Genomic DNA, 17665 nt, shown 5'->3' on the forward strand with positions numbered 1-17665 from the left:
ATCATACATATGTATAGATTTAGATAATATGAATGTATGAGCATGTCAGTGTACGTATGTTTATAATACGAAAATGGATTTTCTAAGTTTCGTTTAAACAGAAGGTATGCACGTCCTTTTCGTAAATGGGACGGCACGCCTGCACTATTCGCGCGACAAATTTTGCACGTAAATTCGCAGGCACTGCGGAGGTCTATTGGGAGTCAAATTTTCATCAATTTCTTCACAGTCGTTCCAACGAACTAAATCTCCAAACAATATTTTCCGAAAATTTCTGGATTCCAGAACAAGAAAAGAACACAAAGTCACAAAAATACTACTTCAATTCCAATATCATATGTTCAATTCTCCTTTCTCAACCAAATATGTTCCAAACACAGTTTCAGCGTTCAATTGCTTTAATCACTAAATATTTATCATTTCTTGAAAGAAAAATAAGATTCGTCTTTCGAACGACTCTGCACTCCCCTTTGTAAAGAAGGAAGTCTACTTTCTCTAGAGACATCAAATACTCTTTCCTTTTCACAGTACGACGGCAATTTTTTTATCTTTTTATTGCTGAGCTGCCGATAACTCATCTCAAAAATTGCGTTCTCCCTGAAATTCTTATACCGTTCAGCTACTTATCACTAGAAACTTGAACTCGTGAACCTGAACATGGTCGAGCCTTTTTCTTTTAATAATAAAATATTGCTTTATACATTTTATAGACGCCGTTAAGGCCTCGCATGCGTCACTCGCATTCTAATTCGTTGCAAGCGGCGGAATGAGTTTTCCAATCTCAGTGAAAAATCGAAGTATATGCCAATATATTCTTTGTTTTTTTGCTTTTGTTTTTTAATGGTTTTATCCACTCTGTAACCAATCGGAATGAGTGGTATATTCTATTGGCAATATTAATAAAATTGATGTGGTTTTGTATCATCACAGAAAAGCTATGCATACACGCCTATATGTACACACATGTTTTTAAAATGTGTTTGTTTAGTGTTTACTTTTTCTGTATTGAGTGTGCTCTGTAATCGTGTTTTCGAATTTGCCAAATTCCCTCAAAGCATTCACTTCAGAATAAAGCAACGTTATTTTTTCACAAGAAAACACGTCCTTCGAGAAAAAAGTTGTAATTCAACAGTTTCTCTTTCGATGGAATACTTCAATCAGGCAGACTTGGTTCTGTACATTTCTGGCTTGAAAAATCGGATAAACAGAGGCAAAGTGGATTAGCCTTGTTAGAAAAGAACTCGACATTATCTTCGGATAAATCGTCACTTGCATTGCAAGTTCTCAAGTTGAATAACTCTTTATAAACGGATGACAGAATTCGGGTTTTAATATCTGCGATTATATGAAATCTCCGGCTTCTGTCATCAGTTTCCCATTTTGAAACATTCAAATTGAAGCAAAATGCGAAAAGAAACTAACAATCAAAACTAAGAAAATACTTATTTGTTAAAGAGTTCGACAAAGCTACCACTTGGAACTAAAATCGTGGTAGGGAAAAACATCCTGAGATTCCAAACTTTAGTAATACGAGTGACTCGGGAAAGCTCTTCGCCGCGAATATTGACCCATTGGCCTGATAGTCGTGAAAATGCGATAAAAAATCGAGCCTCGAGTCACTTGAAATTGAAACTATTTGTAAGCATCTCGTCCTAAATCGTACACAATTTCTATCGCGAAACGCTATGATTACCGAAGTGATATTGAATTACGATGACAATTATCCTCTCGAGGCGAGGACTGATCGCGGTCTTTTTTTCTTTCTTCTTTTTTTTATTCTTTTTTTGGTACAAAAGGAATTTTGAGGCAGGCGGACGTCAAAAATGTCAGCGACCTTACGAGTTCTACAACTATAAAAAATAAGATCCCGACGTTTAGCGAAGATTTACAAAATTGTGCTTACATCTAACTTTTTCTAAGGAGGAACTACGGAACTTCCAGTCGACATATTGACTCGGTGTTTGGAAAAGAAAAAACTGAACATTGCCGAGACGATTAGAATCGTCTGTGGAAGCGATGCGCTTCGCAATTCCTACTTGGAAGTGTCGATTTGTTAATTCCGTGTTGGTCAAGTGTCTTTATTTTCTCTCGGGATCATCCTCGCTCTTTCAGACATTGTTGATTTCTGAAAAGTTTACTGGGGCGTCATTCCTCTTTCCAGATTTATATCTTCGGTACATGTCGACGATTGGCATGACCATCAGCATCGTGCCACTAAGTGCGATGAAAAATCCGGCTAGGTAAAATGACAGGTCGTAGGTCCCTGTGATGTCGTAGAGCCAACCTAAAAACAAACATTTTACAATTTTTTAAAAGAATGAGATCTTGAGTTGAGCAGAATTTTACTAAATTCAAGATAATTTGAAGAATAGCGCTGCGCAGTACTGTGAATGTATTTATTTATGCTCATTTCATGAGAATTTTTCGTTCTCATAGGTGACAAACAAATTTGCTTCCTTATAGAGTTTCTGGCTTACCGAAAATCTTAGTTTTAGATAATCAGAGAGCCCATCAAAATGTCAATCGATGTGTCCTGTTCCAATGAACAACTTTTTAATTTGCGTTCGTGTTATATTTCAAATAAAAAAAAAAAAGTTTTCTTCATATAGGAAAGTTCTTCATATATCCACAGAGGACCAGCGGGAACAGTGGACCAGTCAACATGACAAAAAAGCTTATTACACAATTTTTATTTTTTTATTGTTAATGTATCTCTGTATTTTTGCTATTACTATCCAAGTTTCATACGATTTGCGTAATTTTTTTGTTTATAAAGAAAATAATGTCGATTTTGAACGGCCACATCGTATATTTTTATGCTTCTAATTTTCGCAATTAAATCTCATCAATAAGGGAAAAAAATGAGAATTGTTATTTATAAGGTTACTGTAACACATATGAGCATTGTAATATAGCACACTATTGAAATATAAATTACCAGTAATAAATAAACAAAATATAGTTCAAAAAATGCGCCGTGGGCACAGTGAGGCACTGCATTTACGGATACAGTGGCCAACAGCGCGATCATACATTTCAGACACAGTTACAGAATTGCCAGCAAATGATTGTATATTGCTAATTGTTGTAAAAAATTGAAAATAAAAAACTCTTAATAAAGCACAATAAAAAAAACTGTTTGTATGTCTTAATTTTTCCTGTAATTTTTTGAAAACAAGAAAATTATTTTCCTGACTGCAAATTGTGATAACGTTAAATTAACTTTTACTTGATTATCATAAAACATTGGTTTAAGAATGAAAAATTTTTATGCAAAAATTTGTCCACTGTATGCGCCGTTCGCCTAAACAATGTAACCCTTTTTTTAACTGTAAGCTGCTATTGGTTGATCAAGATTGGTCATCGAAAGTTTCTCAATAGGTAAATCCACGCGTCTCAAAGACGTGGACGATTATATCAAATTTTAAAACTATTATATTCCCAATTTAAAAAAATCGTCTTAGAAACAAAATAAACAATTTTGTTAAGAAATTGAAAAACGATATTGGTAGGTTATGGTAGGTGACTGAAGGTTCTTTAATTGGACAATTGATGCATTTCGGGGACGTGAAGGAATATATCATACAAAATACATTGCAAATTCATCTTTTTTGGTAGTAAATTATTTTTTTTGTTTGAAAATTCAGCTATGTTGTTAAAAACTCAACAAGTTTATTGAAAATTTAATTATTTTGATGAAAATTAAAATCTTTTCTTACAAAGTAATCTTTTCTGTTTAAAGATTACACTGCTCCTTAAAAATTCTTAATCTCTTTCAGTTGAAAACTGTTCCTTTTTGTTTGAAAATGTAACTATTTTATTGACAATGCAACATATATCGACTTGAAATCTCAGAGTGGCCGTTTTAATCATAGAAAAAAAATTTCGGTCATTTCCTGGTCAATTAAAGTAAAAAATTCGGACTCTAAAGCTAAAAATGTTCACATTTGAAGTAATAAAAACTGAGCTGCGAATCATTTTAAGAAATTTTAAGTTAGAAATATAAAAAATGGGACGATTACGTTTTTATTGTAAACTGAACACTTCTTAAATCATAAGTTGAATTATTTTAATTTTTAATAGTTTAAACGTTCTTAAAAATCGTGCAAAATAAAAAATATTCTCCTAAAATCTTCCAGATTTAATCCCGACAATTTCGGAAATATTTTTAAATATTCTCATAAAATTAGTTTTTCAAAATCAAAAGTTATTTTCAATTTTCTTAGGAATCTTAAAAACTGTTTTTTATTATTTTCGATCATTTCAGGATTCTTAAAATTCTCCTAAATTTTTTGTTCGAAACCTTCACAAATCTAGATTTCGTTTTAAATTAAGCCGTAGTCTATTTGCACCAAAACTTCGGTACCAATAGCCAAATTTTGTCGGTATACGTAGGCACTTCATTAAAATGATTTGAAATTATTTCCAATTTTAAATGAATTTGGGATTTTTTCATAACTTCTATTTATCTTTTCAACATACTCGAATTTTAAATAGAACAAATTTATAATTGAATAAAAACAAATTTTAAATAGAACAATTAAAAATATAACGTTCAAAGTGTATTTTTGTATATTTGATTTACATTTCCTGATTTTAAATTAATAATAAAAAATGTCCAATTGTTAAGCAATTGTTCTTTTCCTTAAGTAAAAAATTTCAAATTTTAAAGTTTCAAATTTTAGACTGAAAAAATATTTTAAATTTAATAAAACTCTTCAAGTATGGATATATTGTTTTGAAATTAATTAAAAAATTTGTTATTGTTGAGAAAGTTTCAATCGGGTGTTTACATTTGTTCAACCACTAAGGTTTTCCAGTTTAAACAGTTTAATCTTCAACGTTTAAATCTGTAAATTCTTACATTTTGAACTGATGTTGAATCGGCTTGTAAAATTAATTATTATTCACTTGTTATTTCTTAATGTCCAGTTAAATTTAAAAATTCATTATAATATGTATTCACAGTTGATCAACTAAAAAAATTTTTTATGCAAAATTACCGATTTCAAACGCTTCTAATTTTTAATTTTTTACGTCTTTAAAACTGTATTTTAAAATCCTTGAAATGAAAAATGTACGCTTAAAAATTAAAATCTGAAATGAAAAAAGTATAGGTGAAAGTTTTTCGAGTTACGCCTTGTAAACTGAATGATTTCATTATTGAGAAAGATAACAATTCAACTAATTATTGAAAAAACTGTTGAAATCAAACTTGGACAGATTTTTTTCTACAAATTTGTAAAATTCCTGGTCAAAAATATATTCACTGTCATTTTCCGATATTTCCCGGTATCAGAAGATTCCCGGTATCAGAAGATTCCCGGTCCAGCGGCCACCCTGAATTTGAAGTGTTTCATATTGAATTCAATATGGTACCTGTATATTAATTTTTTTAGAAATAATTCATATATCAGAAAGATTTAAAAGATTTCCAACAGATTTCAATGATATTAAAATATTACAAAAGTTTCAAAGTTTTTAAATATCTCACTAAAATTTTAAACATTTCAATACATTTCACACATATTTCAAATATTTCTGAAGTTTAAAGAATGATTCTAATGGTTTTAAAAAGATTTCAAAGATTTCACGAAAGCTTGTACATCAGATTTCAAGAGTTATCAACCTCTGGGAGTACAGTTGAATATCAGAAAATCAGCAGATCATGAAAAGATCGACACATTACGAAGATAAAGAGGAGGAGACAAAAAGTCTGAATGAAAATGAAATCTAAAGAAGAATCGAATCTGGTAAGAACTGATTGAAATCGGTTGAATTGAGTAATTGGCTTTAAAAAACGAGGTCGATGCTTGGATCTAAGTGAGTTATATTACGTCTCGCGGACGCAGAATGATCTGGAAACAATTAAGATAGTCGGAGTCAAAGCGTCTGCAAGCAACATTTTGTGGTTCAATAGTTAAATTGATATTTCTACTTTCACTCTTTTATATTCAATATTGAAAAGGACGTACGTAGCAACCCTTGCGAGAGTACCGTATATAGAGGAAGTTGGCTTGATTCGAAATCAATACCCTGATTATACTGCAAGCGTCGTTATGAGAGAATTATGGTCATTAGTAGCATCTCTTTTATCTAGAAACGAAGTTAGCCTGTTCCATTCTACTGCAGATTTTCCATTTGAGCGAATCTTTCTAGAAGAGAAAATTAATTCTGGATTTAAACTGTATTAATTTTAGTATATTATTAAAGGGCCTCTAATGTGAGAAAAGAAATTGAAGTATTTTTTAGAAATTTTAGTATAAGTAAGTGTTTCAAGGTGGCCGCGAAACTTTATTTTCAAATTCCCTGATTTTTCCCCAACCCAATTTCTATTTTCCCTGATCAATTTCCCTGATCAATTCCCTGATATTCAAAGACCAGCATTTGAATCATGTAACTTTTTTAGGATAGAATCTTTTATAAGCGGAATACAACAATTTCCAAATTAATTTCTTAAATTTATTGAGTTGTATCAATTATTCTCAACAAAACAGTTTAATTTTCGACCAAAAAGATGCCTTTTCACCAAAATATTTAAACTGTTAACAAAAGCACTACATTTTCCACAAAATAGTTGAACTTTAAACTAAATTATTGAATTTTAACCAAGAACGATTGCACTTTCAAATAAATTTAATTTTTTACAAGACAGTTGAATTTTCAACAAAAAAAGTGTATTTTCAATCTAAATATTTAGCAAATATTTAAATTTTCAAAGCACAAAATTTCCACAAAATAATTAATTTTTCAACTAAACATTTGAATCTTAAACTGAAAAAGTTAAATTTTCATTTAAAAAATTATTTTGAAAATAGTATAATTTTTATTCAGAGATGAATTTTTAACTAAAAAATGTAACAAAAAAAAAAAAAAAATTTGTAACAAAAAAATGAATTTTTAACAAAGTATTTCAACTTTTACACCTCCAAAAACATCAATTTTTTACCAAAAAGAAGAATTTTCCATAAAACAGTATAATTTTTAATCCGCCAATTTTTAGTTTTTACCAAAAAGACGAATAGTCAAAAAAATAGTTTAGTTTCCAACCAAAGAGATGAATTTTGAACCAAATTGATGAATCGTAAACAATAACAAAATTAACTTTTAACAAAACAGTCCAACTTTGAACCCAGAAATTGTATTTTCGAAACAAAAAGACGGGCTTTCAACAAATCGAATTTGAAATCAAGAAAAAAAAGTTCATCCAAATTGTTAAACTTTCAATTCAAAAAACGATTTTTATGTAAAACAGTTGAATTTTCAACCTTGAAATATGATTTTTCAATAGTAAAGTTCTTTTTCAACCAAATAGTTCCTAACAAAAAAGAGAAATTTTCAACTAAAAAAGATCAACTTTCAACAGAAAATAGAAAATTTACATTTTCAGTTAAAAAAATGAATGAATTCATTAATTTAAAGTAGTTTAATTTTCAACAAAAAAGATAACTTCCCAAAAAATAATTTAATGGTCGATATTTTAACGGAAAAAGGTTTTAATTTTGAATAAAAAAAGTTGAATTCTACAAAAAAGAGCAATTTTCAAACAAAAATAGTTGCATTCTCAACCAAAAAGAAATTTATTTTCAAAAATTGAAATGTTAAATTTTCAGTAAAAAATATTTACTTTCTAAAAAAAAAATGAAACGAAATAGTCCAATTTCCTACCCAAGATACGAATTGGCAACTAAAATTATGAATCTGGAACAACTTGGTTTGAAAGTTATAATTCTTGGTTCAAAATTTAACTGTTTTATAGAAAATTCGTTTTTTTTTTTCAAAGAAAATAAATTTTTTGGTTACAAATTAATTTTTTAAAGGGAAAATTTAACTTAGTTAAATATCATACTCTTGGGTTGAAAATTCAACTGTTAATAAAAAAATAGTATTTTTGGCATTTTGTACACACACACACACACACACACACACACACACACACACACACACACACACACACACTAAACTGAATCAAATAAAATGTGGACTAACATCACATCCAGTGTTCAAACTATTTATTTGAAATTGTATGTACATAATTTGTTAAAAAATCGTGTCTTTTAATAAAAAATCAAACTTTGTTTTAAATAAAAATATGCATTTTTAAAAAATTTGTCTTTTCTTGTATAAAATTAATCTTCTTAATTGAAAATTCAACTATTTTATATAGAAGATATATGTTTTTTTTCGACGAGTCGTCTTTCTTTGGTATAAAATCTATATTTTTATTTAAAAAATCAACTGTATTGTTTAAAATTAATCTTTTTTAGTTAAGGATTCAATTATTTTGTAGAACATTTTTTCGTTTTTGGTGAGATTCAGCTGTTTTGAATTTAAAAGTAAAACTTTTTTTGTTGAAAATTAGTACTTTCAAGTTGAAAATTCAAATGTTTTGTAAATAACTCTTCTGTTTGGTTAGAAAATTAACCAATTGTCAATGAGACCATTTTTAGCCAATTAGCAAAAAAAAATCAAAAATATTTCCCAAGGAAAAATAAAGAAATTGTGGCATTAGCAGACAATCATGAGAAAATAGTGTCTTTAGTGTAATTTTTTCGAAATAGTATCATATTCGTGTCATCGCTCAAAAAACTGTCCAACAGTGTCAATAGTGTGGTGAGTTTCAGGCCTGCTGTACTTATAATCATTTTATTTTTAAATACTGATCTGAATTCTGAAGATTCATCCCTTTAAAGTTGAAGTGGATCCATCAACAGAATAGTATTTTCTAGAAATGGTTATTCACTGTCCCACGAAGTTTCCCCAGTGTTCCATTACTGATTCACGCTTTCATTGACAGTATAAAATTGATGGTCCGAACGACCATCGAAAGACAGTAATTCTAAAGTCTGACCTCAATTATTGACAACTTTGCAAATGTGCTTGCTACCTCGGCATAAATTCAGCTGCATTAATGTCTTTTTCCGCCTGTAAAAATTGGTTTCTTATTTCAGATACTTTCTGGTTGTGAATGTCATATTGGGAGATATCACGAATATCTTCTATCTGCTCGTATTTTTATGAAAATGAACTACATCCTACTCGAGCAAATAAACCAAGTTTCTTTTTAGCGCCGATCACGTCCTTGCGAGTCAAGACATTATTTTATAAGACGACCTAGTTCTTTTAATACTTCTTCACCCCTTTTGTCATCTTTATAAGATAAAACTTTCAAGTATTTTTTCTTTATAATTATGTTTAAGAGTCATACTTACAATCTTCATCGAATATAAAAATTTTATTAACAAAGAAATCACATCTCACCAGAACCATATGAGTCAAAGTTTGCCAAGTAATTATAAAATATACTTATTATTATATATTATTATAAATTATATATTATTATAGAAAATTTAATAATTAATTATTATTATTTTAACATTAAAATATAAAATTATTATTCATACAAGATTTTTGCTTGAAAAGAAAATCAAAACATTGCATTTTTGTTAAAAAATACCAATTTCTGGCGAAACACACTAAAATAACCCGAGGAAAGTTGTTCAAAATAGTAAGTTTAATTTTTGAAGTGACATGATTATTGTTTAAAAAATCCGATTTCTTGTGGGAAACGCCAATACACCATATTATTGTTCAAATATTGTAAATATTCTTTGAAATCTAATGACTTTTTATCGACAATAGTAATTTTAGACGAAAATCATTAATATAGCAAAATAAGAAATTGTTTCAGATTGTAAATATCTTTCAACTTAATATTTTTCAAAAAGATAAATCTACTTTGAAACCAATACTTATTTCCGGTAAAAAACGAGAGTATAACATTAAATTTTTTAAACCTTTTTATTCTCTTTGAAATCCAACGATTTTTTATTAAAAGTATCGACTTCCGGTATACAACGCAAAAAAATTGTACGAGAATTTTTAATTTAATGGCCAAAAAATAATCTGGAGAATAATGATAATCTGAAAAAAATTATTATTTAACAAAATTTTTAATCCCAGTTTTAGGCAAAAAACCCTAAAATTGTTCTAAATTGCAAACCTTCTTTAAAATGTAATTATTTTTGTTCAAAATAACAGATTTTTTGTGAAAAACGTTAACACAACTTAAAATTGGTCACAAATTTGTTATTTTGTTTCAAATCTATATAGATATTTCCGGTGAAACCTAAAATTGTTCAAACTTGGGCAACCTCTTTTAAAAATATAATTTTTTAATTAAAAATATCAATTTCCGACATCAAATACTAACATAATCCAAAACTGTTAAAAGATTCTAAATCTCGTTCCAATAATAATAATTTGGTATTAAAAATATCAATAATTTCCGACATAAAACGCAAACATAACAGAAACATGCTCAGAATTTTAAATCTTGTTCGAATCTAATGGTTTTTCGTTTAAAATGTCAATTTAAGATTAAAAAGAGTCGCGGTGCTTTAAATCTGTAATTCCGCATTCGTAAAAATGCTGAGTGAATAGTGTTTAATGAGACCAACCTGAAATAATTCATATAGTCATTCTAGGATGCTTTTACCTCGGGTTATGTTCAACTGAGTGAAATATGTAGATTACAATTTTTTTTAAATTTAAATTAAATAGTATTGTAATATAAATTTACTCCTAAACTCAATAATTACAAAGTTGTTATTTTATTTTTACAATAATTGCAGTACATTATCCTGTGCTTGAATTATAAGATTTACACTGAAAGCTCCAGTGACATTCGCTTTATTCAGTGCACATGCTAATGGTTGCAAGGAGTGCACGTGTGTAAATTAAAAGAAAAAATTTAGTTTTTAATGTGTAAAATATATCAATAAATTTTCAAAATTCAGATGAGGTGTGATGCAAATACGTGGAAAACAATGTTCAACAAAATCAATTAAAATTAATGAAAATAAATAGACTATAAATGAAAGTAGACTATATATGCCAGGATTTTCTTAAAAGTTGCCCATTTACCTGTTTTTTAGTAAATAGTTTAAACTATTTAAATTATTAATTTTCTATGAGAGTGATTGTTCCTGAATCAGATAATATACATTCATAATCGTTGCTGAATGGGTCTCAGAAATAAACACGTTTGTCCATTAAAAATCTCATGTTCTCATTCAAAATTCAGCATAATCAATGGGTGGCAATCTGGAATTCCAGTAACAGATATGCAATTCACAAGTCATCGAAACCCATTCTAACGCAAGTGAATGGATTTTTGTTTCTCAGGTAATACAACCTAAAATTTGGAGAAATTTTCAGTTTTCTTCAAACTTTATGTGTTTGTTGTAAAATTCTTTTAAAAAATCCGCCCGCTTCGCGGACACATTCTCAAAGCGCGCTTTGCGCGGGGCTCTCTTCGCTCGCTAGTTTGAGCGCGCCTAAGGCGCGCAACTGTTGCTTTTCGCGCTTCGCGCTCGAAAATGTATTTACCTCGCGCTCCGCGCTCGGTCTTTGCATTACCCTCCACACTTGTGCACAGACCACAATGCGCAATTTTCTACATTCTATTTTAAAAACTATTATATCAAATGTCTATTACTGCTTCTTCTGATAGTGCAAAGTAATGATCACATTTTATTTTTTCTGATCCTAATGGGGCCCTGCTGTGGTTGTTTAATCATTTTCCCTTTTCTTAAGTGAAGCTGAACACTTTTTTTTTTAATTTGTCATTGAAAAAGGTTCTCAAAGTACCTACGGCCTTGACGATTACATTCTCATTGCGATAATCGCGCTTCGCGCTTAACAGATAGGTTATACAGGCTCTAATCTTTTTAAATTTGGGCTAATCAAAAAATTCGGCTAGAATAGTTTTGAAATATATTTGGTATCTAGTGAAAACTTTGAATGAAATTTTTGGATCTAAAAAAAAATTCTATTTTTCAACTTTTTGAAAATTTTGAAAAGTATATAACTTTTATAATTTTCATCAAAATTTAAAATTTTATTTGGATAATTTGCAAGTCTTTTACCTATCTATAGGAAACGTTGACAAAAATTTTTATAATATTAAAAAAAAAAAAAATTTTGAAATTTTGAAAATGCTATAATTTTTTTAATTTTGGGCTAATCGAAAAAATCGGCTAGAAAAGTTTTGAAATATATTTGGTATCTTGGGAAAATTTTGAATGAGATTTTTGGATTTACGAAAAAAATAATTTTTTATATTTTTGGAAAATTTTCAAATTTTTGAAAAAAATATAACTTTTCTAATTTTCATCAAAATAAAAAATTGTATTTAGATAATATGCAAGTCTTTCATCCATCTATAAGAAACTTCCACAACATTTTTTAAAATTTCAAAAAAAAATTTCAAAATTTTGAAAATGCGCCCAATTTTTTAATTTTGGTTCGAAACATCTAATTAACGAACTTAGCCTTCATTTTGGGTAACTTGAGAAGTGTATCAAATGCGGAATCGATTGTGGATTGGACAAATCCTTCAAAAGTTAGCGTGGCTACAAAATTCAGGTAACTATACATACAGACATACAGGCATACAGACATACATACATGCAGAGAGACAGACAGATAGACACCGATGAAATTTTATGATTTTCGGATTCTGCGAGTGCCGAAACGTAAAGATCCGTTAAAAACCAGAGATCGAAAATTTGGACGATTACATTACATTCTCAGAAGTGAGAATGTAAAAATACTAATTTCCATCAAAGATCACTACATGAAACGTGTGCTATATTTCCTATATAATTTATCAGATAATTTGAAAGATTTAATTGAATCCCGCAAGACTATTAAAGAGAACAAATTTTTCTCTATTCGCATAACGTTTTCTATGGTTTCACTTATTAAGAGGGATTATTCGTAGAAGTTTCTGTTTTTTCTTTAATTCAATAAATTAAAAATCTGATATATATATATATATATATATGATTTACGCGTTTTATCAGCACTATTTTAGCTCTGAAAGTAGCCGTTTACACGAAAGGTGGAGCGACAGCCTATTCGCATACGCGGGATAAAATTATGATCGTAATTGTACTCCGCACATGCGCATTAGCTTCCATATGTGTACAATTATGGCGGCTTCAACACAATCTTTAATTTCAGACGTGATAAAATTGTAAATCATTCCTTTGTGGCATAAAAAGTGAAAAATTATTCGATCGGGTTTTACCAGCAAGAGGAGGCCCCATGAGATTGGCGACGCCCTGAACCAGTAAGAGGAGTCCATAGGCATTGGTGAATCTCTCCAAGGTGATAACTTCCACGAGGATAATACTAGTAAGACTGTAGTTTGCGGCGATGAAGAGTCCGAAGGCACCAGAAACTGCACAGAGTGCAGGGTAGTTGTTGACGACCAAAGGGATCATTGCTGTCACTGCACCACATAAAGACATGCAAATTGCATAGACCAAAGATGCGTTCACCCATGCTCGATCCCCGGCCCAGCCTAGGAAGATCTGAAAAAATGAAATGTCAAACGCTGAACAAAATTCTACATAATTAAGTTGGTCGCAAAATTTCTTTTTCGAAATTCCCTGATTTTCATTGATCATTAATATTCACAAAATATTTTATTAAAGATTTTTATGCGAGTCTATTTTTTAGAAACTTTTTAAAACAAAAATTCGTATTTCTAATCTTGAAATGTGAATTTTAAATATAATGAAATTGAATCAGACTTTTTTATCAATTATAAATGATTAGATGAATCTCTTTAAATTCGTTAATTTAAAAAATTAAATGATAAGGCGCCCGCCAGGAAAAACTGAACTTCAATAACTGTAGCCCATATGACTTTGAACCCAAATATTAATTATTTTGATTGATAATAAAAGCGGAAAGAAACTATCAGGGGGCCGCAGATCAGGAAAACCTGGAAAACAGAGGAAATTCAGGGATTTTGAAACAAAAATACAAGAGTCAGGGAATTTCTGTAAGAAGCACTTTATTGTAACTGTCAAGAATAATCAGGACTGCCATATAATCACTTTTAGTTTTTTTCTCAAATCACTTTAAAACAATAAAAATAAAAAATAAATTCCAAGGAATTTTTAAGAGCTTTAAATTTTTTTATAGATTTCAATAACCTGAAGGGATTCCAAACGACTATAAATACTTTAGTATATTTTCAAAATTTTCAAAGAATTTTGAATAGCTTTAAAATCTTTCAAGGAATTATAAAAAATTTCGAAGGATTTAAAATATTTATAGATAGGTATTTTGAAAGATTCCAAGCTTTTTTAAAAATATATTTCAATAATTTTAAGGGAATTAAAAAAATTATAAAGATTTTATGTTATTTTTTAAAATTCCAAGGAATTTTCAAAAGCTTTACAAATTTTCCAAGGAATTTTTGAAAGATTAAGAAGGATTTTCATTATTTAAGGATAGGTATTTTTAGAGATTCCAAAGAATTTTTAACAGATTCCGATAATATAAAGGGACTTCAAAGAGTTTCAAAGAGTTGAGGGTGTTTGTAAAATGTTCTAAGGAATTTTTAAAAGCTTTATAAAATATCAAGAAGAATATAAATAATTTAGAGTATTTAAAATGATCCCAAAAAATTTTTAATAGATATCAATAATTAGGAGGGATTCCAAAGAATTATAGATAATTTAGTGTATTTTCAAAAATGTCAGGGAATCTGCAATGGCTTAAAAAGTTACGAAGGATTTTAAATATTAAAGATCATTTTAAGATTCCACGGAATTAAAAATATATTTCGACAATTTGCAGAGATTCTAAACAATATAATGATTTTAAGGTATTTGTAAAAATTCTAAGGAATTTTCAAAAACTTAAAAAAGTTTTAAACGATTTTAAAAGATTCCAAATGATTTTAAATATTGTCGGGTATTTAAAATGAGTCCAAAGAATTTTTAAGACATTTCAATAATATGAAGGGATTTCAAAGAGTTTAGGGTAGTTTTTAAATTTTAAAGTTATGTTTAAGAGCTTTATAAAATCGCAAGCAATTTAAAAAAATGCAGAACATTTAAAACGAATTCAAGCAATTTCTTATAGATATCAATAATTTGAAAGGATCCCAAAGAATTAGAAATACTTAAAATTCTTTAAAATATTTTCATATCCCTTGAAATTTGTAATGGTCTTAAAAATTCTTTGGAATTTTTAAAAATAATCTAGACTCTTTAAAGTTCTTTGAAATCCCTTTATGATATCTATTAATATCTATTATATCATTAATCTATTAGCAAAACTCTCTATTTCTTTACTCAAAGAAAAGTGACTAAAGTGATATTTTAATTTAAAAAGGTGACTATCGTGCCTTTATCTTTAAAAAGTGATTCGAGAACTTAAAGTGCTTCTTAAAGAAATTTCCTAAAATTTTCTAGGTTTTTTCTGACCTGCGACACCCTGATAGTTTCTCTCAGCTATCATAATCCGGCTTGCCTACGCCAATTCAATTAGCTGCAGGCTCTACGGACTATCAAGACAATCGATATATGTCGATTCAAAGTCATATGGGTCACAATTATTGAAATTCAACTTTTGCTAAAGGGCGCGTTACCATATACATACTTTTTAAAATGTACAAATTTATAGAAATTCATCCAACCATTTAAATCTTTGGTGAAAAGTCTAATTTAAATTGAGTGTATTTAAAGTTTAATTGTCCAGATTCGTAATACGAAATATTTTTAAATAATGTCTAAAAAATAGGCTCATATAGAAATCTTGAATAAAATACTTTGGGAATGTAGAATAGATGATGATTTATAAATCCTGGATTACTAATAAGTATTAAACGAATCGATTGTTTTGAAAATGAGGTGATGATTAATTGCCTTTTAGCAGGCACTAACAATTTGTTGCTTGGAAAGGTGGTATGTTCTCCAAGTTTCAAAGCCGAATTGCGGAAAAGAACTTTAAGCTACACAATGCCCTGTTTCTTACGAAAGAAGACTTGAATAGTTTGACCCAAATTAACGATCCGCTTGGAATAATGGAATTGCCTATTATAGGATCAGAGGCGAGACGACGTCAGGATCGACCTCGATGAATAGCACTCGCCAACAGAAATCAATGACTATTTGAAAAAATATCTCGCTTTACCTGATTTATTCCATTTTTTATTTTACATATCGTTATTTCAAATACGGTTGGGTGGATCTGAGGTTTATGAATGGCTGTTAATTAAGGAAGGAAACTGCAATCTGCCGTTTTAGACTTTTAAAATCCGAGCTTCTGCAACATGTCAAGATTTCTACCAGTATTAATTTTTCTTTTATAATAATTGGTAAAAATCGTGAACGCATGAGAGATAGTCAATATTTCATCATTAAAATTTGCGAGAAATTTCTATTCATATTAAACCAGGGAAAATATGCATATTTTAGCTAGCCTAGAGTTTATAACACAATTATAATAATTAAATAACATACTTTAAAATGTAGACTTCAGAACCCAAAATTATATTAAAACATGGGAAATAGTGCGATTTTTAACGAAAATAGAGTAATAAATTATTTGAAATAAAATTAGGGTATAGATACCATATTCAATTTTACATGAAATTTTTTAGAAAATAGGTGGCTTTTAAGTCGGAAAAGTTAAATTACCAACAACAAGAAAATTTTAATTTTAGAAAAAAATTTGAATTTACAGGCAAATAGTTTAACTTACCAGCTAGAGATGAATTTTCAACAAAATAGTGGAATCTTTAACCAAATGATCGTGATTAAGAAAAAAACCAACTACAAACAAAATCAGTTGCATTTTCAACCAAAAAGATTACTTGTTAATAAAACAGTTGAATTTTGAACGAAATCATTTATTTTTCAACCAAAGAAATGAATTTTTAGCACAGGAGTTCAAGTTTGAATCAAGTAGTTAAATTTCGAATACAAAAATAGGAATTCTTGACGAAAAATATCATAGTTGATATTTCAATCAGAACAGACTTTATTTTTGAATAAAAAACAGTTAAATTCAACCAAAAAATACCAATTTTCAACAAAAAGTTTCATCCTTAGCCAACAGTTGAATTTGCAAACAAAAAGTCGAATTAGAAACTAAATAAACAATCAATAATTTAAAAATTTCAACAACATAGTTAAATGTTCAACCAGAGATAAATTTTCAACTAAAATGATGAATATAAAAAAAGTGAATTTTTAATAAAGGAGTTCAACTTTAAAATAAGTACGTAGTTGAATTTTCAATAAGGAAGATGAATTCTTGGCGAAAAATGTAATAGTTGATTTTCAGGGTGGCCACTATTTGATACATTTTCAACTTTCGGCTTTCTTCCGCTTCCCTCGGTAAATATTAGCGATTTCTTCCGGTTTAGAAAAAAATGCAATTTCTTTGCGAAACCCACAGTTATTTCACATATATTATCTATTATTATTATCTTGCACTAGCAGTAAATGCCAGCTCGCAAATAATGCGTCCATGTCTGTGTAACTCGATTTCCTAACATAAAAAGATACAAATTTAAAAATCCATTTTTAAACCAATTTTTCAATATAAGGTTTTAAATATTTTTGAAACAATAATTAATAATTTCGAATTACAAGCGTCTGGAATTTAAAAAAAAATACATTACCGATTTTGGACAATTTAATTAGTAAAAGAGTTAAATTTTGTAATTCCTAAGTCAAAGATCTAAAAATTAGAACATTTAAATTGGAGAATCACGAAACTAATATGATTTTAGAATAAAATTTCGATAATAGGACAGTGTCAAAAGGTTAAAAGTTGAATATTTTAAGCT

At 28.9% G+C, this 17665-nt stretch overlaps 1 protein-coding gene across 4 annotated transcripts in view; it reads right to left on the minus strand.

The window, feature by feature from the left end:
• LOC117175842 overlaps positions 1–17665 on the minus strand; it is a 62397-nt gene continuing 44732 nt past the window's right edge. For all 4 annotated transcript variants that reach the window (XM_033365622.1, XM_033365621.1, XM_033365623.1 and 1 more), the window contains exons 3-4: positions 13097–13382; positions 1–2284 (exon numbers count right to left, since the gene is read on the minus strand). In XM_033365622.1, coding sequence (XP_033221513.1) covers positions 2109–2284; positions 13097–13382 — 462 coding nt within the window. In that variant the 3' untranslated portion in view covers positions 1–2108. The remainder of the gene's footprint in view (positions 2285–13096; positions 13383–17665) is intronic.

This window comes from Belonocnema kinseyi, chromosome 7 (genome assembly GCF_010883055.1).
Source record: "Belonocnema kinseyi isolate 2016_QV_RU_SX_M_011 chromosome 7, B_treatae_v1, whole genome shotgun sequence".
Taxonomy (NCBI): domain Eukaryota; kingdom Metazoa; phylum Arthropoda; class Insecta; order Hymenoptera; family Cynipidae; genus Belonocnema; species Belonocnema kinseyi.